General features: G+C 35.9%; 1 protein-coding gene across 1 annotated transcript; it reads right to left on the bottom strand.

Moving 5' to 3' along the window:
• Window positions 1-4,329: 4,329 nt before the first annotated feature.
• LOC116142943 (probable F-box protein At4g22030) lies at window positions 4,330-11,778 on the bottom strand. The gene is made up of 4 exons (XM_031428358.1): window positions 11,697-11,778; window positions 11,340-11,424; window positions 10,457-10,529; window positions 4,330-5,143 (listed from the first exon to the last, which is right to left on the bottom strand). Exons 1-4 carry the CDS (start codon window positions 11,776-11,778, stop codon window positions 4,394-4,396), a joined length of 990 nt encoding a protein of 329 aa, XP_031284218.1. The 3' UTR covers window positions 4,330-4,393.
• Between the last annotated feature and the right edge of the window lie 13,481 nt (window positions 11,779-25,259).

Genomic DNA, 25,259 nt, shown 5'->3' on the forward strand with positions numbered 1-25,259 from the left:
TCTTTGTTTGTGATTGTTATTGTGTTTGTGTATGGTATCTGCCAGTATTTATACTAACGAACTATAACTGATCAAAGATATATAGAAGAGGTCGTCGGCTGACTGGACTGGGTGCGTTTTGGAATGTGACTTGGCCTAAGCTGACTTTTTCTCTTTGTAATTTTCTTCCCCCACTCAAGTCAAGATTATCTCCTACGTACGCAAGAGTACTTGAACTTAATGATCCCAAACTTTTTTACTATCCAAGTGACATATTTCGTTTTAAAATACAACTGTCCATGTTTAAATTAGGAATTCCATTGAATACACAATTATTTATATTTTGTAAAATCCTTATATCCTATTATTAATTCGTTGCTTCCATCTAATAAGGAAAAAAATTATATATATATATATATTTTTTTTTTTTTGTTAACTGAGGTGTCTGGTCAACTTAAGCACATTTAGACTATTTTTCAACCCATTGTTGCGGCCCCTTAGATAAATCATGAGTAAATATATTATCTTTGTATCTACTGGAGAATCAAAGGGTTAAAGCCATGCACAACCCCCTTAATATGCCCTTATTAATTGCTGCCCACTGGGCTAGCCGTGGGTGGGTTTCCTCCAAATTTTAGGATCAGGGTATCAAATCTTTTGGAGTATGCTTCATTCAAAGGGTTTAAAAAAGGTTGAGTATTATGAGTTAGCTCTGAATCTTTGGTTCATCATTTTCCTTTGAGATTTTACTTATTATATTTAGTTAAACTTGTAATAAATAAGTAAATAACACATTAACAGAACGTGATGGTGAAAGTTATATATACATGTGGGAAGGATAATGAATCTGATCGTCGTTCTAGCTGGCACAAACGAGTAAAATGTGAAATGAAAAAGACTCTCAGTCTTTTAACTTATAAGAAGGTCCATTAATGTGGTTGGTAATTAACAAATACAAGGTTTAAATTCGACATTCTTTGATCATCAAATCCTTGCAACCAATCCCGTTTCTAACTTGTTATCTCTGCTGCTAAATTTGTTTGCGTATATGGATGGTTCAACTAGTTAATTTAGGGCTTGATTTCTCATTCAACTCCATGTTTTTTGAACCACACAGTCTCAACTACGACCTCATCTGATGAATCTAGTTTGAAACTTAGACAATTCAAAAGTTTGTGAGAATATATATTTAATATAATACAAGCAAGAAATAATTAACCTCCAACATATGAAGCATAATGAAAAATTCATTACTGTATAATTATGTTACGCGTACAACTTGTTCCATACTTTCATTCATCTTCTAGTTTACAATATAATGAAGAGATTTTTGATTTCTTGATCTTAGAAAATGGGATTGAAGTGATATGGTAAAAGTTTTAATGAATGAATAGACAACGACTTGTGTTGTTGATATGGTAAAAGAGAAAAGGTCAATATTGAAAATATTGACAACCCAAAAGACTTTTATTGGAATAATATGATTAAATTAATGCCATTAGGTGACTTACCATTCAACAAATAAATAAGATGATGATTGAGCAGCATTAATAGGAATCAATAAATTTATTGGTCTAAGGGGGTATTTGTCTAAGCTTATGAAAATTAGCTTATAAGCAAGCAACAAGTGCTTATAAGCATTTGAAATTTTAAGCAATTACGTGTTTAATTAAAGTACTTATAAGTGACTGATAAGTAGTTGATGTGTTTGGTAAAATGTGCTTTATAAGTACATTTTATTATAAAATGACTAAAAAGCGTACTACATTAAACAACGGTATACTATGAAATTTTAAAATTAAACAAGGATAATGTGGTAATATACTTGGTCAAACTAGCTTATAAGCAAAAAAAAAAAAAAAAAGTATCCCCAATTTTTTTTTTCTTATAAGCTCAAAAAAATTATAAACAAATAGGTCTAAGCTAACTTGACCAGCTTATAAGCTTAGACAAACACCCCCTAAGTCTAACTCGTAAATAGTTGGCATATAAAATGTACGTAAACTACAGCAGTGCAAATTTATTGGTCTAAGCATTAATAGGAATCAATAACTCAGTTGCTACAGTGACTGAGTTACTTTCCAAAGATGTAACAAAAACTCAATAAACTATCTTTGGTTGATCGAGTAGTTTGATAAGAACTCTTGGATATATTGCTCAAAAGGTCTTGAGTTTGAGTCTCTTTTCGGTTGCTAATAGGGGTAGTTATTAGAATTTTTACATGGTCAATAGTTCTAGAGTCCCAGGAGATTAATTAAGGTGTGCATAAGCTGGTCCAGACACCCTTGGAAAAAAAAAAAAAAAAAAAACTCAATATTGGGAGTTGAGTTAAAACAACTATTGAATATTTTAGTCAAACTTATGTTGTCTGTGTGCACAACTATTGTGTGTGCACACTAAAGTCAGACATATGCATGTTGCATTTCATCTCGCATTTTACTTCGTGTATGCGCACACTTTTCTTTTATGCTAACATCGCATGTCTGACTCATTTTGCACAAGTTATGTTTTCTACTTAACAGCTAAGATAATTTCTTTTGCATTTTTGTGCTGTTATTTGGATCACTTACAAGTGTCCTAATATCCTTTAGTGGTCTAGGGAAAATCAAACTTTTTCCCTTTTTGATTGTGGTCTCAAAAGTTTGGTTGTGGTCCCAAAAGATAGATGTAATCTTTTTTCATTTTTAGACCAACATATGTCAGCCCTTGTTTGTTGACTTGGCAAAAATTCGGGAGCACGAAATTGGCCATTATCATTCTTGCTTATTTGTAAAGCCAGCCTTTGATATTGTATTTGTTTATACTCTGATTCTTTTTGCACATGTGGCGTCTTTCTCATATTATCTTGCCCATCAAGTTTTATCTCTTTCATGGTTTTTGTGTGAGTTTTCTTTTTATAGGTGTTTGCCTCTCCTCTTGTGGTTGTGCAAAGTTGGTGAGCTTTTGTTTGTGGTCCCAACAAAAATTGAAAGAGATTCTCCGCCACTTGTCCTAAAGAGATTGGTCAAGCAAGGATTATTTAAACCCATCTTCTTCTTCCTTGCATCTTCGAGCCTGGATACTATTTTGTTTGTGCTCTAAAATTTTCAGAGAGTCTATTCCTTGACAGGTTCCATGTATGGTTTAATGTTTAAATCATTTTGTTGATCTTTGTTTATTGTTTGTTGTTGCTAGAACTTGGTTCATATGCTAAGAGCTTGAAATGAGTTTAAGCTATGGAAGCTCGAGGTGTTCTTCAGTGAGTGAAGCTTGGGTGGAGCTCAAGTATTGTCCGGGAGTGTCCCTAGTGTGGAGTGATCCTAGAAGCGACGAAGCATTAGAGATTCAGAGGGTGGTGTTTAGTATAACATAGAACAAGGTGTTTAGTATATCTTGTAATGTTTGTTATTATAGTGGATTATATTTGATCTGGACGAGGTCCCATGGATGTACGCTAAGAGTGGTTTTAGCCAAACCATATGTATGCTTGTATGCTTTATCTTTACAACTTGTGGTTGTTGATTCATACTTAACTTGATAACCATTAATCAATTTAGTAAAATCTTCCGTTGCACTTTCAAATGAGTATCTACCGTTGAATAGAGTTTACCAACTCTAACAATAACAATATAATTTATATTGAGGGTAAAAAGAATGCAAGATAAACACCAAAATTGTGACTTAACAAACATTAATAACTTTTCATACCGTCAGAGTATCTTAATGATAAAACTTTATATGGATTCGATGTCCTTTTATCTTCAACGATTGGCCCAACATTTCATGTTTCAATTTAACACTTTTCATTTTTTATTATTCTTAAAGGAGAAGATTATTATTATTATTATTACGATTATTTTTACCAAACATCTATGGATCCAATCACACGTTTAGACTTGAGTAGATTGAAAAAAGACATACAACCTTAGCAAGAACGACGTTCTACGGTATATATAACTCTTGCTCCTTTAGGTTCTTTAAATACTGTGCAAACCAAAGAGAATGATGACTTTGTGTTGTACTGAAACCGAGCGGATATGTATCATGACATGTCATATTTGTGTTCTTATTTTTATTTATATTTATCAAATATACTCTCAAAACATTATAGTATATTTGCCCCCCAATTCTTTATCAAGAATATATGATTAAATTAAAATATGCACCCTCAGTGCTTTATAAAGAATTATTAAATGTGCAAAACAATTGGTTGTGGTTAAATCAAATTAAAATAATCCAAAAATGTTTTTAAAATAATTTTTTTTTTAAATACTAGAAAAAGTAAAAAAAAAAAAATATTACTTTAAATGTAAAAAGAACGAAAAATTCATCAAGTCAATTCTCTTTACATAATTATACAAAGAATTCGGTTGTCCATGTTCAGAACCAATTAAAGAATACGTATGGTCAAGGAATAAATCTACATCCGGTAAAATCAGAAAAGTTTGCTTGCAAATTCGTCAATCTCGGCTCCATTACTGCGAGAATAAATTGAGTTTTCGGCAAGATCTCTCAGCTGTGATATGCTTCTTCCCAACTTCAAAGCTACGTTTTGTACAAACATCTCTCCGTTCACTCTCTTCTCTACTTCACTTTCATTGAGAGTTGCTTCAATTGATTCCTCCAGAAGTGTGAAGGAGCCAGCGCAGTATCTGTACATCTCCAACACCATACCGACTTGTCCACCATGCTCCAATGTGTTAACTGTGGTAGCTAATGCGCCTGCAGCCACCGCAACGACAGCAGCCCATGACCCGTGAGGAGACCCCACGAAAGCCGACCCGACAGCTCCAATGCCGGTGAGTAATGGCCCTGAGATGGCTAGAATCTTGTTTATCTTCAACGCCAGATTGCCTAGTCTCATGTAATCTTCAGTATCTTTTCTCTTCAACACTTCAATAATCTCTCTCATTTCCTCTTCCAGATCTTCACTCCATCCATTTTTCTCCATCTTCGAGCTACTTTGCCCGCTTTTAAATGATTTTTTGTTGCTTGCCTGGGAATGGTTTGACGGCCACCACACAGCAGGCTCAAATGTTTTAGGGAACTTCTCAATCATTTTACCTAACAAGGGAAGTGGGTATGCTTGGTCAAGCGCCAACACTTTCTCCATTGCATCTTTCACATCTTCTTTATTGGGCAACCTTAGAGCAAAAAGTTGTGTTGCTGGAACTTGGTTCCTACGCTAAGAGCTTGAAAGGAGTTCAAGCCATGGAAGCTAGAGGTGTTCTTATCGAGTGAAGCTTGGTGGAGCTCAAGCATTATTGGGAGGGTTCCTGGGGTGGAGTGATCCTAGAAGCGACAAATCATTAGAAATTCAAAGGGTGGGGTTTAGTGTAACGTAGAACAGGAATTCTCTTTGTTGTAGCTAAGATCAACTCTGAGTGGTATCTTGCAATGTTTGTTGTTATAGTGGATTAGCTTTGATCTGGACGAGGTCCTACAGATGTAGGCTAAGAGTGGGTTTAGCCAAACCATGTATATGTTGTTGTGCTTTATCTATACGCTTGTGGTTGTTGATTCATGCTTAACTTGATAACCATTAATCAACGGTAAATATTCCATTGCACTTTAAAAATGGGTATCTAACGTTGAATAGAGTTCACCAACTCTAACAACAACAATATAATTTATATTGAGGGTAAATAGGATGCAAGATAAACACTAAAATTGCAGCTCAACAAACATTAAGAACTTTTCAACCATCGGAGTATTTTAATGATAAAACTTCATATGGATTCGATGTCCTTTCATCTTCAACGATTGGCCTAAACTTTATGTTCAATTTAACATTTCCATTTTATTATTCTAAAGGAGATTTTTTTTTTTTTTTTTTTTTTTTTTTTTTTTTTTTTTAAAACCAATCATCTAGGATCCAATCCACCATTTAGACTTTGAGTAGGTTAAAAAAGACATAGAACCTTAGCAAGAACGACGTTCTATGGTATTTAAACTCTTGTCCTTTAGGTTCTTTAAATACCGAGCAAACAGTGGAACTGAAACTGAAAAGTAGAGCTTGAAAGAATCTTGAAACATTTAGAACTCGTGAATTATTCTATTGAATTTGATTAAAAAAAGTGAACTGAAAAGAGCTCTCGTTTAATCAAGAATAGTTTTTGTCAACAGAGTAAACCCAACTCAGTTGATGAAGAGTAAAGTTTCACTTTACAAAACGACACCGTTCATTCATTTGTGATTTGCAGTTTTTACAAAAGGATACCCTTTTCTCAGTCTGGCTAACATTCCCCCTCAGACTGAACCACGGTTGCTGAAACTTCAAGACTGTGTTGGATTTTCTTCTAGACTTTATTTTGTAGAATACTTCTACACTTTCAAACTGATTCCTCCTTAATGCTAGCTTTTCTCATTTTTACGCTTTTTCAAAAATAAATGAAGTGCTTCTGCACTATGCTCCTGCATAATTCTTCTACACTATTGATAAAAAAAAAAACTCTATCATGCCATTCATCCGCAAACCCTGCACCTTCTGTACTTTCTCATTTCTGCATTTTCTCAAAAATAAATGAATGCCTTCTGCACAAGCTCCTGAAACAAAATGATTCTACTAAACAATGCAACAAAACTATTCCTACTAAACCAATGCTTTTGCACAATAATGCTTTTGCACAATGCTTCTGAAACAAAAACTGATTCCTACTAACATGCCTTCTACACAATAATTCTTCTGAAACAAAAACTGTTCCTACTAATCAATGCTTTACTCAGCATTCTTATGACACAATCAGCAGTACTCACACCATACACCCAACACTCAATAATGCCTTCTGCACAATAATGCTTCTGAAACAGAAAACTGATTCCTACTAATCAAGCCTTCTACTCAGCATCTCTTTATGCCACAATCAGCAGTACTCACACCATTACATTTCAACATGCATTTTTATGCCACACTCAGCAGTACTCACACATTACAATCACAGTACTCAACACATTACACCTCAACACTCAGCAGTACTACCCCATTACATACAATAATACACATTCCAATCCATGCTTTCACTTAGTATGCATAACACAAACAGAACATACACACAATATACCACAAATAGCATTTCAATTTCATGCTTACACTTCAGCACTCACATCATCATACCACAAACAGTATTGCAGCAGCAACACACATCTTCTGCATTCATATCATCATATCACAAAAAATAAATATGGTAGCAACAATAGTAACTCAACACAATTTTCTGAGCACACAATTTTGAGCAGATTTTACATTGTTTCAGAGATGATTTCTGATACTTCTGTACACAATTTTGAGCAGATTGAGCAAATTTACACTGCTTCAGAGATTAAACAGGTTCTGGCTATGTCAACTTTAGCATCTGATGTGGTGCCTCAAAAACATAGAGTTTGTGTTTAACTCTTGAAACTTACTAATGGAAAGTGTTTTTTTCAGAACATCAGCCATTTGAAGCTTGGTAGGAAATATTGCACAATAACTTTTTTGCAAGAACTTGATCATGAAATATGAGTGTCAATCTCAATATGTTTTGTTCTTGCATGAAATATTGGATTTGATGCCAATGCTCAGCACCACATTGTGCACCAAATGACATGGCAAGAATTTAGAGACACACCTATTCAATAAACAAACTGGCCAACCAGGCCAGTTCAGTTGCTGTTTGTGCTAGTGCTCTGTACTCAGCCTCTGTAGACGATAAGCAACCACTTTTTGCTTGCGAGAGCTCCATTGAACCAGATTAGGACCTAGGTACACACAATATCCACTAGTAGACCGTCGGTCATCTAAATACCTCCCAATCTGCATGTATAAACATTAACATTGAGAAAGGTTGGGTCGAAACAGCAAGCTATGGAATTGAGTGCCTTTAGATAATTAGAACTCTTTACAAGCTTGCCATTGTAACTCAGTAGGAGCTGAAGATATTGACTAAGCTGTTTCACTGTAAAACTAATATCAGGCTGGTTAAAGGACATATTGAAGAGCTCTAATAATGCTTCTATAGGGCTAGGATCTTTAAAACACTCTATCAGTGCAAAAAGTTTAGTTCCTACTACCATAGGGGTGGGACAGCATGTGCCTCGCATCTTAGTTTTAACAAGCAAATCATGGACATATTTGGTTTGTTTTAGTTGAGACCTGCAACTGACCTGGTTGCTTCTAAACCCAAAAAATATGTGATAGCCCCAGAGTTTTCAAGGCAAAGTAGCTGTTTAAATTATGAACAAGCTGCGAATTGCAGATGAACTGGAACCAGTTATTAAGATGTCATCCACATATATAAGGACATATAAAACTTGAGAGTTTTCCTTGAGAATGAACAAGCTTGAATCATTGAATTCTGAAATCCTTGTGAACCCAGGCTTGTTAAGTTTGTCAAACCAACCCCCTAGGGCTTGTTTAAGACCATAGAGAGCCTTGTTGAGCTTACAAACATGAGGGATAAATGAGGAAACTCAAACCCCTCAGTTGTCGCATACAAACTGTTTCATTCGAATGACCATTGAGGAATGCCTTGTTCACATCACATTGTGAATATCCCAACCATAAGTGACAACCAATGTGAAAATAATTTAATGGTTGCTGGTTTAACAACAGGGTTGAAAGTTTCAAAATAATCTAAGCCAGGAGTTTGTTGAATCCTTAGAACGAATGGTCTTGTATTTTGGAGAGATCTATTAGCATTAAATTTGGTTCGAAACACAAATTATTACCAACTATGTTCATATCAGATCGAGGAATAAGACTCCAAGTTTCATCCTAATGAGAGCATCAAAATCTCTTCCATGGCCTTTTTCCACTCATCACAAGCAAGAGCTTCAGTCACTATACTAGAGGTTATGGTGAAAAGGTAAGGACTGACAGGGTAAGTGCAGTGCAGGTTGGGTGTGGTTTTAGACCTGGTGAGTGTGTGGTGTGTGTATTAGTGGTCAGGGGCTGGTTTGTAGGCTGATTCTGACTAACAGAGGCAAGAAATTCAGGTGCTTTATTCACTGTAATAGATTCTGGTGGAATAGATAAAGACTAGATCAGTGTAGGGTCAATTGAGGTTGAGTTGCTGGTTTTGGATCTGGTGAGATGGGATGTGTGTCAGTAGTCAGAAGTGTTTGTAGGTGGTTATGAGTAATCATTAAAGAATTCAGGAGCATGGGTAAGATTTTCAGGTTGAAGACATTTGATGGAGTTAAGTTAACTACAAGAGAGCAATCAATGTGTTTCTATGCTGGTGTGCACACTTTGAAGATATAAAAGGCTTGGACCTTGGAAGTGTGAAGAGAAGATGATAACAAGAGAGATCTACTTCTAAAGGAAAAGTATGTGGAAGAGATGATGGAATGGAAGTAAGAATGAGGAAGGAATTATTGAGATTGTGAGATGGAGTAATTGAAATTGAGTTGCTGATGGTGGAAGATGGTAGGAATACTTGTATTAGTGTCCTAAAATAAGGAACTAGGAGCTGACTTGTTAGTGGTGAGAAGGAAGGATTAGGACAGAACAATCCACTGTAGGAGACTTTACTAACTATACCATTGGAGAATGGAATAGACACAAAAGGAAATATAGTAGAAGAACTATCAGGAACTGTTGCTTTGAGTAAAGAAGAAAAAGAACTGGACAAGGGTGACCAAAACCAGTACAAAAGGGAACTTTAGTTCATTGATTGAACATTAGGAGTAATGAAATTTTTCCCTCTAAACTAAGGCACTATAACCTTATGAACTAAACTATAACCCAAAAAAACAATTTAGAAGAGTGGAAACCAATTTGTGTTTATGAAATTCTAAAAAATGGAAAACAAGCACAACCAAAGATTTTTAACTCAGAATAACATAACCTGCTATACAAAAATGTAAAGGCATAGATGCATGGGGTAGTAAAGTAAGACCAGTTTCTACTATATGTCTATGCTTCCTTTCACTTCCCATTTGTTGATGCACATAAGTACAGGAATGTTAAGTGGATTCCAACAGTGTTAAGATAAGGTATCAGCCTCTATACTCTCCTTTGGTCAGACTGTAAGGTTTGAGTTTACATCCAAGCTTCTCTCAACTAGATGGTGAAATTTTTGAAAGTAGATGGACTTCAGCTTTGGTTCTTAAGGGAAACATCAGGTGAACCTATTGTAGTCATCAATGAAATGAATGTAATATTTGAAGCCTTCTAAGGAAGCTACTGGTGCTGGTCCCCAAATATCACTATGAACAATTTCAAGGGGTTGTGTAGCTTAAGGGGAACTAGGAAATGATTTCTATGTATTTCCTAATCTATATGGATCACAAAAATTCAAGGATAAGCAGGTTCTGAAGGTCATGGATGAATGTGAGGTAAAATCTTACTTAGCACATCAGAATGAGGGTGTCTAGGCGATTAGCCAGAGGGACAGGTATTGTCTAGTGTTGCTAGCATGGAAAACTATAGGGTTAGCTGCTATAGGATAATGTTGGAGTGTGTCAGATTTTGCAACAGCAGAATTGTGAGCAAGTTTTCAGAAATTTCAGAATTTACAGCAACATAATCAGATTTTTCAACAGCAGAATTGTGAGCAAGATTTTTAGACATGTAGAATTTACACCAGCATCTAACACAGAAGTAGCAACACCAAACACAGAAGACATATGCAAACAAAACAAGGATCAGATTTGATCCTATAGAACAAACAGCAATATCAGGAGGATCATCAGGTTAAGTCAGAAATATCAACTATATCAAAAGTTTCATTCACATTTTCAGAATCAGTGCAATTAGAAATATCAGTTTTAGTAACAGTAACATAGGAACAACATCAGTATCAGAATCATAATTACACAATTTGAATCAGAATATTGCAAACATTGTATCTTATTAATAGCATCAAGATTACAAATATTGCACATGAGATAGGATTTTGTTACTACAAAGTAATTGAGAAACTTGCAACCCATGATCGCGATTAACTAAATCATTTAGTGGACTGCTAGTCAGTATATTACCGTTGGCATTAGCAGTTTGAAAACTATTCGTAGGATTAATTAACTGAGGTAAGCTATGAGTATACTGACTATCAGGCCTACTGACTTTTTGAAAACAAAGTATTACAAAACCTAGGACTCAAAGCAGCTGACTTTTATAGACCATCGTAGTGGTAACCAGAAGAAAAGCAAAGAGGTATGTGCAATTGGTAAAGACCAGCCTTAAGTCCTCCCTGCAGTAACACTGCCTTGGTAGCCTTGTCCTTAACAACACAACATCAGAGTCAAATTCCACAGTTATTGATTATCTTAGTGAACCTAGAAATGCTAAGAAGATTTTTAGTTATTCTAGGAACACACAACACATTGCGCAATGTAAAAATTAGAGTGAAATGAAATAGGAAAAAGTTGAACCTATATGAGTATGTGTAGAGACTCACCGCTGCCAACTGTAGTTATTCAACCCATCATAATTTTTGCTGGAAGTTAGCCGAGTAGGATCAGGGGTAACATGGTCAGTAGCTCCTAAATCCATATACCAAGGTGGATTAACAGGAGCAGTTCTGGGATAGTTATATGTGTTGAGGGTAATGGTCAAGGAAGGTGTGGACACAAGAAAAGCTGGTTAGGAACTGAATTTTGGTATGAACCTTGTGACTAGGGACATGAAACCCTTACTGTTGATGAAGAAAGATGGCTTGCCTCACAGATCAGTGTGCTGTTGTTGAGATAGCAGGTTAATTGGAACTTGTAATGACGAGTGAGATGAATCGTAAGTCCATTTGAAGGAACAATACCATGCTGACTTCCGATACGAGAACCATAAGAACTGCCAGCATTATAGCTTTGCTGATTTCCTGATGCAGTCCATAAGACCATATGAAATCCTAGGTTTGGACGATGTAACAACTAAAGGAACCAGAGCCACCTTGTCCTATCATGCTCCTTAAGGAGGTACACCAGTGAAGTAGAGTTGTAACGGTGATAGCAGTAAGTGCTGTGTGGCCAATTTTGACAAAACTTGACAGATATGTTGTCTCTGCCATTACTTCTTCCTTTGCCTCTCCCCAAAACAGTCTATATGAAGGATAAACGTGACCTGAGTTCCACCAAATGTCCCAGTGCGAGCCAGGATCAATAGAAGTGAACTGGACTCTTAAGGAGCAGACCAATTAGAATAATTCGAGATCCTATGGGAGGATTAGGTAAGCTTTGCATTTGAGACTGACATGTGCAACCAAACCAGATGTACCAGTAGATGCGAGGAAACATTAGTATTAACTGGTAACAAATTCTGACCACTTAAACCCTTGAATTCCCAGAGAAGCAACATTAACAAAAACTCCATGAAACTCTAGAGAGTTAAACCCATCAAGCTGCAACTCACATTTCTGTAACAAAAACTGAGCCTCCTGCAAAGTAAACTGGATCAATCTTAGCTGCTACCCTGGAGGTCAGATTGACAAGCACAACATCAAACTTTGGACCTAAACCATCTAAATGTGTTGCAGAAGATCGTATCTGAGATCACTTGACCACTAGCAGACAAGCTTTCAGCAAGCCTTATCTTCTTTACATACTCATGAATATTCAAATTCCTTTCTGAGTTATTTGAAGCAAATTCTTAAGTGTAAGGCTCTAGCCTTTGACTCAGTTACAAAATCAGCTTCAAGTTTAAACCATACTCAGAGGCAAACTGACACTTTGAAACAAGAGTGAACATGCACTCAGAAATTGAGGCTAGAAGCCAAGTAACAAGGAACTTGTCAGTTCGTTTCAAGTTACATAACCTGGATTCAGCTTTTCTTGGCTAGGGTTTCAGATGACTAACCACTCAACTCAATTGAACAAGAAACAGAAGTAATAGGGAGCTGGATAGGGAATTAAACTGTCAGATTCTTCGAGTTCGTGTGCTCCACGAAAAAAAGAACTTGCGATCGCCAGAATCAGTAATTGTCAGTGTAGTTGTCTCTTGTGAGTTTGGGAGTAATGACCTGGAGGTTGACGAAAAGACCGAGAGGTGAGGACTCGCTAAACTATTCTGCCTTTTCTCCGTTGGAGCTGAGGAAGACATCCATTGTTAGGATCGTTGCCATCGACGCTTGTCTCTACTCTGATACCAAGTGGAACTGAAACTGAAAAATAGAGATTGAAAGAGTTCTTGAAACATTTAGAACTCATTAATACTTCTTTTGAATTTGATTAAAAAAAAGTGAGCTGAAACAGAGCTCTGTTTATAGACAAGAATAGTTTTGTCAAAAGAGTAAACCCAACTCAGTTGATGAAAAGTAAAGTTTCACTTACAAAACGACACCGTTATCATTTGTGATCTGTAGTTTTACAAAACTGCTATTTCTTCAGTCTGGCTAACACCAACCAAAGAGAATGATGACTTTGTGTTGTACTGAAACGAGCGGATATGTATCATGACATGTCATATTTGTGTTCTTATTTTTTTATTTTATTTATCAAATATACTCTCAAAACCAGGGGCGGATGGAAAGTGTATTAAGGGGGGCCATGACCCACCCTCAATTTATAAAAAAATAATTAAATACATTATCTTTATTTCTTTGATTTTGGCCCACCCTTAATTTTTATTGTAAAATATTAAAAAATTATGGCCCACTCTCAATTTTGGAATTGAAAGTCTTGGCCCACTCTCTCTTTAGTACTAAAAAACTGCTCACCGCCCACCTTCAATTTTTTAATGAACGGTGAAATTATAATCTTCCTCTGCAGTTGCAATTTGCAAACCTCAGCAAGTGTAGTCAGGCGGTGGTCGCTGGTGTCTTCCACAACTCTGTGTGATGGTCCTCTCCCTAATCTTCTCTTCACAAAATTCTATCAGTAATTTTTCTCTGGTTAGTATTTTTCTTTGTGTATAGTGTTTTTTTGTTATTGTGTGTATTAGTATAATAGCAGTGGCATGAATTTTGATTGAGAAAACTTTCAGGAAAAAAGGGGTTTTTAGATTCTAATATTTGTGATAGGTAATGATTTCTTGTGGTCCCAAAATTTGAAAGAAAAAATATATAGACAATAGAATAGAAATATAGATAGAATCAAGGGGGTTTTATTTTATGTATTGTTTAAATCTTTAAGACTTTAAGTTGATGATTAAAAAACTTTAAGTTGGAAAATTTAGATTTCTATAGTTATTATAGATGCAATGAGTGAGTTAATTATTCTTGTATTAATTTTATTTCTTTATTTAGATATGGAAAAATATTTTAAAAGAAAGTACAATTGCTGAGACATCTCAACTTGTTTGGTGTCAATGATCATGAAAACCAACCTTTTTCAAAGAAAATTGCTTCGAAGTGACTTGGAAAATCTTCCTTTGATCCTGGATTTCGACCAAGAATACGTTTTATCATCCTAATGTCTTGAGACCAAGTCAGAATGGGTTATCACAAAAGGGTCCTTGTCAACCGTAACCATAAGTTTCCCAAATCAAAACTGGTGATCATGAACGGAGTTCCAATGTTCTTGGTTTGACAATATCCTTACTGTGGGATAGTATTGAGAATGATGCTGCATATGTTTATGTTGTTATCTTTTCAAAACAGATATAGGTGAGCAAAGTGGGGGTGATTCTTTTGTTCTTGATGGGTTTCGCAATTGGAAGAGACTTGAAAAATTTAAATATCCTATTGGAGGACCTAACAGCTATCATAATCAAGCTGTGAAAATTGTCAGCTTGATGAACAAAAGCAGCATGTAAGTACAATTATAATAAGAAATCTGACCAACAGCGAGAGATTATCGTATTCGGTTGAAAGGATCAATTTCTGCTAGTCGGTTCTTCTTCGGCAGGATTGCCTTTTCGTGGCCATGATGGTTTTAATTCAATAAATCGGGGAAACTTCTTGAACTTTTACACTATACAGCTGAGCAAAATGAAGAATATAGATAGTCGCATTGGAGAATGCTCCTGGACATGATAAATTGATTGCTCTAGATCCAAAAAGATATAATCAAGCTTGCGTTGAAACCGTCAACAAACTAATTAGTGATCTTGGAGATGCTTTTTTTCTATACTAGTTGATGAAGCTCGTGATGTATCCAACAAAAGGCAGATGGCAATTATCTACGTTATGTAAATAAAAAAGGATGGTTGTTGAGTGTCTATTGAGCATATGCATGTCACGGATACGACGCTTGGTCACTAAGATGGGAATCGAATCATGTTCTCTAAATACAATTTGAGCATATCAAGATTACGTGGACCAGGTTATGATGGTGCGAGTAATATGCGAGGTCAGTAATGGGTTAAAGCACTTATATTGAAAGATAATGAATATGCTTCTATGTGCATGTTTTGCTCACCAACTTCAATTAGCACTTGTAGCTGGGCAAAAAAGGATACAAATATTGAGAGACTTTTTTTGAAAGTTTCTTGTGTGATAAATATTGTGGATGGTCACTAGACGTAGGGATCTTCTTAATGAGAAACAAGCATTGAAGGTGAAAAAAGCTATTGAAAGTGGTGAGCTTTCAACAGGACAAGGTCTAATCAAGATACTAGTCTAGCGACCAGGGGAAACACGGTGGGGTTCACATTATGGGACTTTATTGAGCTTGATTAATTTGTTTCATCTGTTATTGAAGTGCTTGAGGATCTTACTGAAAATTTGATAATCGAGTTGAAGCAAGTGATTTGGGGATATATGACTCTTTTGATTTTGCTTTTAACCTGCACATGATGAAAATCATTTGGGAATCACATTTGAACTTTCACAAGCATTGCAAAGGAAGGATCAAGAGATTATAAATGCTATGTCTTTGGTTCACTTGTCAAAAAGAAGATTATTGTTGATAAGAAATAACGGATGGGATAATCTACTTGATGAAGTTTCTAATTTTGCATTGCTCATAATAGATATGCCAAATATGCAAGAGAAATTTGTTGCACGAGGGAGATCGCGGCGTAATTGTCAAGAGATGACAAATTTATTTCATTATCGGTTGAGTTGTTCTATACCATAAAGATTTGCAACTATCAGAGTGACAGTCGTTTTAATGAAGGTAATATAAAATTACTTATTTGCATGGCCTCCCTAAATCCAAGTGATTGCTTTCAAGCATTTGATAAGGAAAATTAGTTGTTTTGCTCAATTTTATCCACTTGAATTTTCTTCTACTGATCTTATGGCACGAACTTCAACTTGATAATTACATTGATGATATGCGCTCAAATAGTGATTTTTCAGAACTAATGATATTACCAGTCTTGCTCAGAAAATGGGTGAAAAGAAGAAGCATCTTTTTACTCATTGGTATATTTGCTCATCACATTGGCTTTAACCTTACCAGTTGCAATTGCAAGTGTAGAGAGGGCATTTTCTGCCATGAAAATTGTGGAAAACTCATTTACGCAATCGGATGGGAGACAATTCTTGAATGATAGTCTAATTCCATACGTTGAGAAAGATATATTTGACAGTGTTGATAAAGAGATGGTCATGCAACGATCCAATATGAAGCCCCGTCGAGGACAATAGTAAATGTAATTTTTTTTTTTGTGGACAATATGACTGGAAAAATAGAATACGAATGTTATATACAATTGATTTTTATTGGCCACCCTAGAAGAAAATCTGGATCCGCCCCTGTTTTTTTATATGTAAAATAATAGAAACTCCCCCATTATTTACATTTCACAAATATTTCATTATAGTCCAGGTTCCAAAATAGGTTCTAAACAGGTTCCAAAAACAGGTTCCAATATAGGTTCCAAAACAGGTTCCAAACAGGTTCCAAAACAGGTTCCAAACAGGTTCCAAAACAGGTTCCAAAACAGGTTCCAAACAGGTTCCAAAACAGGTTCCAAACAGGTTCCAAACAGGGTACCCCCTACAGGTTCCAAACAGGGTACCCTTTTTACAGGTTCCGGTTCTGATTTCGGTTCCTCTGGGGGTAAGAACCGAAACCGGAACCGGAACCGCACAGTAGCGGTTCCAAAAAATTGGAACCGGAACCTACCCGCACAGTGTAGGTTCCGGGTAGGTTCCGGTTCTTACCCCCGGTTCCGGTTCTACCCGCTACCCGTGCTCACCCCTAAATTATTTAGTTAAACTTGTAATAAATAAGTAAATAACATGTTACCAGAACGTGATGTGAAAGTTATATATACATATGGGAAGGATAATGAATCTGATCATCGTTCTAGCTGGCACAAATGAGTAAAATGTGAAATGAAAAACTCAGACTCTCAGTCTTTTAGCTTATAAGAAGGTCCATTAATGTGGTTGGTAATTAACAAATACAAGGTTTAAATTCGACATTCTTCGATCATCAAATCCTTGCAACCAATCCCGTTTCTAACTTGTTATCTCTGCTGCTACATTTGTTTGCGTATATGGATGGTTCATCTAGTTAATTTAGGGCTTGATTTCTCATTCAACTCCATGTTTTTTTGAACCAGACAGTCTCAACTACGACCTCATCTGATGAATCTAGTTTGAAACTTAGACAATTCAAAAGCTTGTGAGAATATATATTTAATATAATACAAGAAAGAAATAATTAACCTCCAACATATGAAGCATGATGAAAAATTCATTACTGTATAATTTTGTTACGCGTACAACTTGTTCCATACTTTCATTCATCTTCTAGTTTACAATATAATGAAGAGATTTTTGATTTCTTGGTCTTAGAAAATGGGATTGAAGTGATATGGTAAAAGTTTTAATGAATGAATAGACAACGACTTGTGTTGTTGATATTATAAAAGAGGAAAGGTCAATATTGGAAATATTGACAACCCAAAAGACTTTTATTGGAATAATATGATTAAATTAATGCCATTAGGTGACTTGCCATTCAACAAATAAATAAGATGATGATTGAGTAGCATTAACAGGAATAAATAAATTTATTGGTCTAAGTCTAACTCGAAAATAGTTGGCATCTACAATTTACGTAGACTAAAGCAGTGTAAATTTATTGGTCTAAGCATTAATAGTAATCAATAACTCAGTTGCTGCGTAAGGCAGCGACTGAGTTATTTTCCAAAGATGTAACAAAAACTCCATAAACTATTTTTGGTTGATTGAGTAGTTTGATAGGAACTTTTAGGTGTATTAATCAAGAAATCCTGAGTTTGAGTCCCTTCTCGGTTGCTAATAGGGGTAGTTATTAGAGTTTTTATCTGGCCAATAGTTCTAGAGTCCTAGGAGATTAATTGAGGCGTGCGTAAGTTGGCCTAGACACCCTTGGACATAAAAAAAAAAAAAAAAAAAAAAGAACTCAATATTGGGAGTTGAGTCAAAACAACTATTTAATATTTTTGTCAATTGTCTGTGTGCACAGCTGTTGTGTGTGTGCACACTGATATCAGACATATGCATGTTGCATTTCATCTCGCAGTTTACTTCGTGTGTGCACCCACTCTTCTTTTGTGCTAAAATCGCATGTCCGACTCACTTTGCACAAGTTGCATTTTTTACTTAACAGCTAAGATATTTTCTTTGCATCTTTTGTGCTGTCATTTGGACCACTTACAAGTGTCCTAATATCCTTTAGTGGTCTAGGGAAAATTAGACTTTTTCCTTTTTTGATTGTGGTCCCAAAAGATAGATGAAATCTTTTTCATTTTTAGACCAACATATGTCAGCTCTTGTTTGCTGACTTGGCGAGAATTGAGGAGCACGAAATTGATCTTTATCATTCTTGCTCATTTGTAAAGCCAACCTTTGATATTGTATTTGTTTGTACTCTGAATCTTTTTACACATGTGGCGTCTTTCTTATATTATCTTGCCCATCAAGTTTTATCTCTTTCATGGTTTTTGTGTGAGTTTTCTTTTTATAGGTGTCCGCCTCTCCTCTTGTGGTCCTGCAAAGTTGGTGAGCTTTTGTTTGTGGTCCCAATAAAAGATGAAAGAGATTGTTTGCCTTTTGTCTTAAAGAGATTGGTCAAGCAAGGATTATTTAAACCCATCTTCGTCTTCCTTGCATCTTCGAACCTGGATATTATTTTGTTTGTGCTCTGAAATTTTTAGAGAGTCTATTCCTTGACAGGTTCCATGTATGGTTTAATGCTTAAATCATTTTGTTGATCTTTGTTTATTGTTTGTTGTTGCTGGAACTTGGTTCCTACGCTAAGAGCTTGAAAGGAGTTCAAGCCATGGAAGCTAGAGGTGTTCTTCATCGAGTGAAGCTTGGGTGGAGCTCAAGCATTATTCGGGAGTGTTCCTGGTGTGGAGTGATCCTAGAAGCGACAAATCATTAGAAATTCAAAGGGTGGTGTTTAGTGTAACGTAGAACAGGGAATTCTCTTTGTTGTAGCTAAGATCAACTCTGAGTGGTATCTTGCAATGTTTGTTGTTATAGTGGATTAGCTTTGATCTGGACGAGGTCCTACAGATGTAGGCTAAGAGTGGTTTTAGCCAAACCATGTATATGTTTGTGTGCTTTATCTATACCGCTTGTGGTTGTTGATTCATGCTTAACTTGATAACCATTAATCAACTTGGTAAAATCTTCCATTGCACTTTAAAAATGGGTATCTAACGTTGAATAGAGTTCACCAACTCTAACAACAACAATATAATTTATATTGAGGGTAAATAGGATGCAAGATAAACACTAAAATTGCGACTCAACAAACATTAAGAACTTTTCATACCATCGGAGTATTTTAATGATAAAACTTCATATGGATTCGATGTCCTTTCATCTTCAACGATTGGCCTAACATTTCATGTTTCAATTTAACATTTTCCATTTTTTATTATTCTTAAAGGAGATTTTTTTTTTTTTTTTTTTTTTTTTTTTTTTTTTTTTTTTTAACACCAATCATCTATGGATCCAATCACACATTTAGACTTTGAGTAGGTTGAAAAAAGACATAGAACCTTAGCAAGAACGACGTTCTATGGTATTTATAACTCTTGCTCCTTTAGGTTCTTTAAATACCGAGCAAACAGTGGAACTGAAACTGAAAAGTAGAGCTTGAAAGAATTCTTGAAACATTTAGAACTCGTGAATTACTTCTATTGAATTTGATTAAAAAAAGTGAACTGAAACAGAGCTCTCGTTTATATACAAGAATAGTTTTTGTCAACAGAGTAAACCCAACTCAGTTGATGAAGAGTAAAGTTTCACTTTACAAAACGACACCGTTCATTCATTTGTGATTTGCAGTTTTTACAAAACTGGATACCCTTTCTTCAGTCTGGCTAACATTCCCCCTCAGACTGAACCACGGTTGCTGAATCCTTCAAGACTTTGGTTGGATTTTCTTCTAGACTTTATTTTGTATAGAATACTTCTACACTTTCAAACTGATTCCTCCTTAATGCTAGCTTTTCTCATTTTTACGCTTTTTCAAAAATAAATGAATGCTTGCTTCTGCACTATGCTCCTGCATAATTCTTCTACACTTATCTTGATAAAAAAATAAACTCTATCATGCCATTCATCCGCAAACCCTGCACCTTCTGTACTTTCTCATTTCTGCATTTTCTCAAAAATAAATGAATGCCTTCTGCACAATGCTCCTGAAACAAAAATTGATTCCTACTAAACAATGCAACAAAACTAATTCCTACTAAACCAATGCCTTTTGCACAATAATGCTTTTGCACAATGCTTCTGAAACAAAAACTGATTCCTACTAAACAATGCCTTCTACACAATAATGCTTCTGAAACAAAAACTGATTCCTACTAATCAATGCCTTTTACTCAGCATTCTTATGACACAATCAGCAGTACTCACACCATTACACCTCAACACTCAATAATGCCTTCTGCACAATAATGCTTCTGAAACAGAAAACTGATTCCTACTAATCAATGCCTTCTACTCAGCATTCTTCTTATGCCACAATCAGCAGTACTCACACCATTACATTTCAACACTGCATTTTTCTTATGCCACACTCAGCAGTACTCACACCATTACAATCAGCAGTACTCACACCATTACACCTCAACACTCAATAATGCCTTCTGCACAATAATGCTTCTGAAACAGAAAACTGATTCCTACTAATCAATGCCTTCTACTCAGCATTCTTCTTATGCCACAATCAGCAGTACTCACACCATTACATTTCAACACTGCATTTTTCTTATGCCACACTCAGCAGTACTCACACCATTACAATCAACAGTACTCACACCATTACACCTCAACACTCAGCAGTACTCACACCATTACACCTCAATACTACATTCCAATTCCATGCTTTCACTTAGTATGCATAACACAAACAGTCAACATACACACAATTATACCACAACTAGCATTTCAATTTCATGCTTACACTTCAGCACTCACATCATCATACCACAAACAGTATTGCAGCAGCAACACACACATCATTCTCAGCATTCATATCATCATATCACAAATAACATTATGGTAGCAACATAATAGTAACTCAACACAATTCTTCTGAGCACACAATTTTGAGCAGATTTTTACATTGTTTCAGAGATGATCTTCTGATACTTCTGTACACAATTTTGAGCAGATTGAGCAAATTTTTACACTGCTTCAGAGATTAAACAGGTTCTTGGCTACTGTCAACTTTAGCATCTGTATGTGGTGCCTCAACAACATAGAGTTTGTGTTTCAACTCTTGAAACTTACTAATGGAAAGTGTTTTTTTCAGAACATCAGCAATTTGAAGCTTGGTAGGAACATATTGCACAATAACCTTTTTTGCAAGAACTTGATCATGAATATAGTGAGTGTCAATCTCAATATGTTTTGTTCTTGCATGAAATATTGGATTTGATGCCAATGCTCCAGCACTCACATTGTCGCACCAAATGACATGGCAAGAATTTAGAGACACACCTATTTCAATAAACAAACTGTCCAACCAGGCCAGTTCAGTTGCTGTTTGTGCTAGTGCTCTGTACTCAGCCTCTGTAGACGATAAAGCAACCACTTTTTGCTTGCGAGAGCTCCATTGAACCAGATTAGGACCTAGGTACACACAATATCCACTAGTAGACCGTCGGTCATCTAAATTACCTCCCCAATCTGCATCTGTATAACATTCAACATTGAGAAAGGTTGTTGGTCGAAACAGCAAGCTATGGAATTGAGTGCCTTTAAGATACCTTAGAACTCTCTTACAAGCTTGCCATTGTAACTCAGTAGGAGCCTGAAGATATTGACTAAGCTTGTTCACTGTAAAACTAATATCAGGCCTGGTTAAAGTGACATATTGAAGAGCTCTAATAATGCTTCTATAGAGGCTAGGATCTTTAAACAACTCACTATCAGTTGCAAAAAGTTTAGTTCCTACTACCATAGGGGTGGGACAAGCATGTGCCTCTTGCATCTTAGTTTTAACAAGCAAATCATGGACATATTTGGTTTGTTTTAAGTGTAGACCTGCAACTGACCTGGTTGCTTCTAAACCCAAAAAATATGTGATAGCCCCAAGAGTTTTCAAGGCAAAGTAGCTGTTTAAATTATGAACAAGCTGCTGAATTGCAGATGAACTGGAACCAGTTATTAAGATGTCATCCACATATATAAGGACATATAAAACTTGAGAGTTTTCCTTGAGAATGAACAAGCTTGAATCAGATATTGAATTCTGAAATCCCTTGTGAACCAAGGCTTGTTTAAGTTTGTCAAACCAACCCCCTAGGGCTTGTTTAAGACCATAGAGAGCCTTGTTGAGCTTACAAACATGAGAGGATAAATGAGGAACCTCAAACCCCTCAGTTTGTCGCATACAAACTGTTTCATTCGAATGACCATTGAGGAATGCATTGTTCACATCCACTTGTTGAATATCCCAACCATAAGTGACAACCAATGTGAAAATAATTCTAATGGTTGCTGGTTTAACAACAGGGTTGAAAGTTTCAAAATAATCTAAGCCAGGAGTTTGTTGAAATCCTTTAGCAACGAATCTGGTCTTGTATTTTTGGAGAGATCTATTAGCATTAAATTTGGTTCGAAACACCAATTTATTACCAACTATGTTCATATCAGAAGTTCGAGGAATAAGACTCCAAGTTTCATTCCTAATGAGAGCATCAAAATCATCTTCCATGGCCTTTTTCCACTCATCACAAGCAAGAGCTTCAGTCACTATACTAGAGGTTATGGTTGAAAAGGTAAGGACTTGATCAGGGTAAGTGCAGTGCAGGTTGGGTTGCTGGTTTTAGACCTGGTGAGTGTGGTGTGTGTATTAGTGGTCAGGGGCTGGTTTGTAGGCTGATTCTGACTAACAGAGGCAAGAAATTCAGGTGCTTTATTCACTGTAATAGATTCTGGTGGAATAGATAAAGACTAGATCAGTGTAGGGTCAATTGAGGTTGAGTTGCTGGTTTTGGATCTGGTGAGCATGGGATGTGTGTCAGTAGTCAGAAGCTGATTTGTAGGCTGGTTATGAGTAATCGAATTAAAGAATTCAGGAGCATGGGTAAGATTTTCAGGTTGAAGACATTGTGATGGAGTTAAGTCAACTACAAGAGAGCAATCAATGTGTTTCTATGCTGGTTGTGCACACTTTGAAGATATAAAAGGCTTTTGGACCTTGGAAGTGTGAAGAGAAAGATGATAACAAGAGAGATCTACTTCTAAAGGAAAAGTATGTGGAAGAGATGATGGAATGGAAGTAAGCAATGAGGAAGTAGAATTATTGAGATTGTGAGATGGAGTAATTGAAATTGAGTTGCTGATGGTGGAAGATGGATTAGGAATACTTGTATTAGTGTCCTAAAATAAGGAACTAGGAGCTGACTTGTTAGTGGTGAAGGAAGGATTAGGAACAGAACAATCCACTGTAGGGGAGACTTTACTAACTATACCATTGGAGAATGGAATAGACACAAAAGGAAATATAGTAGAAGAACTATCAGGAACTGTTGCTTTGAGTAAAGAAGAAAAAGAACTGGACAAGGGTTGACCAAAACCAGTAGCAAAAGGGAACTTTAGTTCATTGAATTGAACATTAGGAGTAATGAAATTTTTTCCCTCTAAACTAAGGCACTTATAACCTTTATGAACTAAACTATAACCCAAAAAAACACATTTAGAAGAGTGGAAATCCAATTTGTGTTTATTGAAATCTCTAAAAAATGGAAAACAAGCACAACCAAAGATTTTTAACTCAGAATATACATAACCTGCTATACAAAAAATGTAAAGGCATAGATGCATGGGGTAGTAAAGTAAGACCAGTTTCTACTATATGTCTATGCTTCCTTTCACTTCTCCCATTTTGTTGATGCACATAAGTACAGGAATGTCTAAGCTGGATTCCAACAGTGTTAAGATAAGGTATCAGCCTCTATACTCTCCTCCTTGGTCAGACTGTAAGGTTTTGAGTTTACATCCAAGCTCTCTCTCAACTAGATGGTGAAATTTGATGAAAGTAGATTGGACTTCAGCTTTGGTTCTTAAGGGAAACATCCAGGTGAACCTATTGTAGTCATCAATGAAATGAATGTAATATTTGAAGCCTTCTAAGGAAGCTACTGGTGCTGGTCCCCAAATATCACTATGAACAATTTCAAGGGGTTGTGTAGCTCTAGAGGTGGAACTAGGAAAATGATTTCTATGTAGTTTTCCTAATCTATATGGATCACAAAAATTCAAGGATAAAGCAGGTTCTGAAGGTCATGGATGAATGTGAGGTAAAATCTTACTTAGCACATCAGAATGAGGGTGTCCTAGGCGATTATGCCAGAGGGACAGTGTATTGTTCCTAGTGTTGCTAGCATGGAAAACTATAGGGTTAGCTGCTATAGGATAATGTTGGAGTGTGTCAGATTTTGCAACAGCAGAATTGTGAGCAAGATTTTCAGAAATTTCAGAATTTACAGCAACATAATCAGATTTTTCAACAGCAGAATTGTGAGCAAGATTTTTAGACATGTCAGAATTTACACCAGCATCTAACACAGAAGTAGCAACACCAAACACAGAAGCAATATGCAAAACAAAACAAGGATCAGATTTGATCATATTAGAACAATCAGCAATATCAGGAGTATCATCAGGAATTAAGTCAGAATTATCAACTATATCAAAAGTTTCATTCACATTTTCAGAATCAGTGCAATTAGAACTATCAGTTTTAGTAACAGTAACATCAGGAACAACATCAGTATCAGAATCATAATTTACACAATTTGAATCAGAATATTGCAAACATTGTATCTTATTAATAGCATCAAGATTACAAATATTTGCACATGAGATAGGATTTTGATTACTACAAAGTAATTGAGAAACTTGCAACCCATGATCGCGATTAACTAAATCATTTAGTGGACTGCTAGTCAGTATATTACAGTTGGCATTAGCAGTTTGAAAACTATTCGTAGGATTAATTAACTGAGGTAAGCTATGAGTATACTGACTATC

Source organism: Pistacia vera, unplaced genomic scaffold (assembly GCF_008641045.1).
Source record: "Pistacia vera cultivar Batoury unplaced genomic scaffold, PisVer_v2 Contig421, whole genome shotgun sequence".
NCBI classification, from domain to species: domain Eukaryota; kingdom Viridiplantae; phylum Streptophyta; class Magnoliopsida; order Sapindales; family Anacardiaceae; genus Pistacia; species Pistacia vera.

What these genes read in the sequence shown, in the direction of transcription:
- LOC116142943 (XM_031428358.1), bottom strand. Translation starts at nt 11,778, where the DNA reads ATGGTCTTATGGACTGCATCAGGAAATCAGCAAAGCTATAATGCTGGC. An exon ending in AATAACTACAGTTGGCAGCG is followed by an intron (nt 10,530 to 11,339) that starts GTGAGTCTCTAC and finishes CTTCTGTGTTAG; the next exon opens with ATGCTGGTGTAAATTCTACA. An exon ending in AAAAATCTGATTATGTTGCT is followed by an intron (nt 5,144 to 10,456) that starts GTAAATTCTGAA and finishes TCAAGCTCTTAG; the next exon opens with CGTAGGAACCAAGTTCCAGC.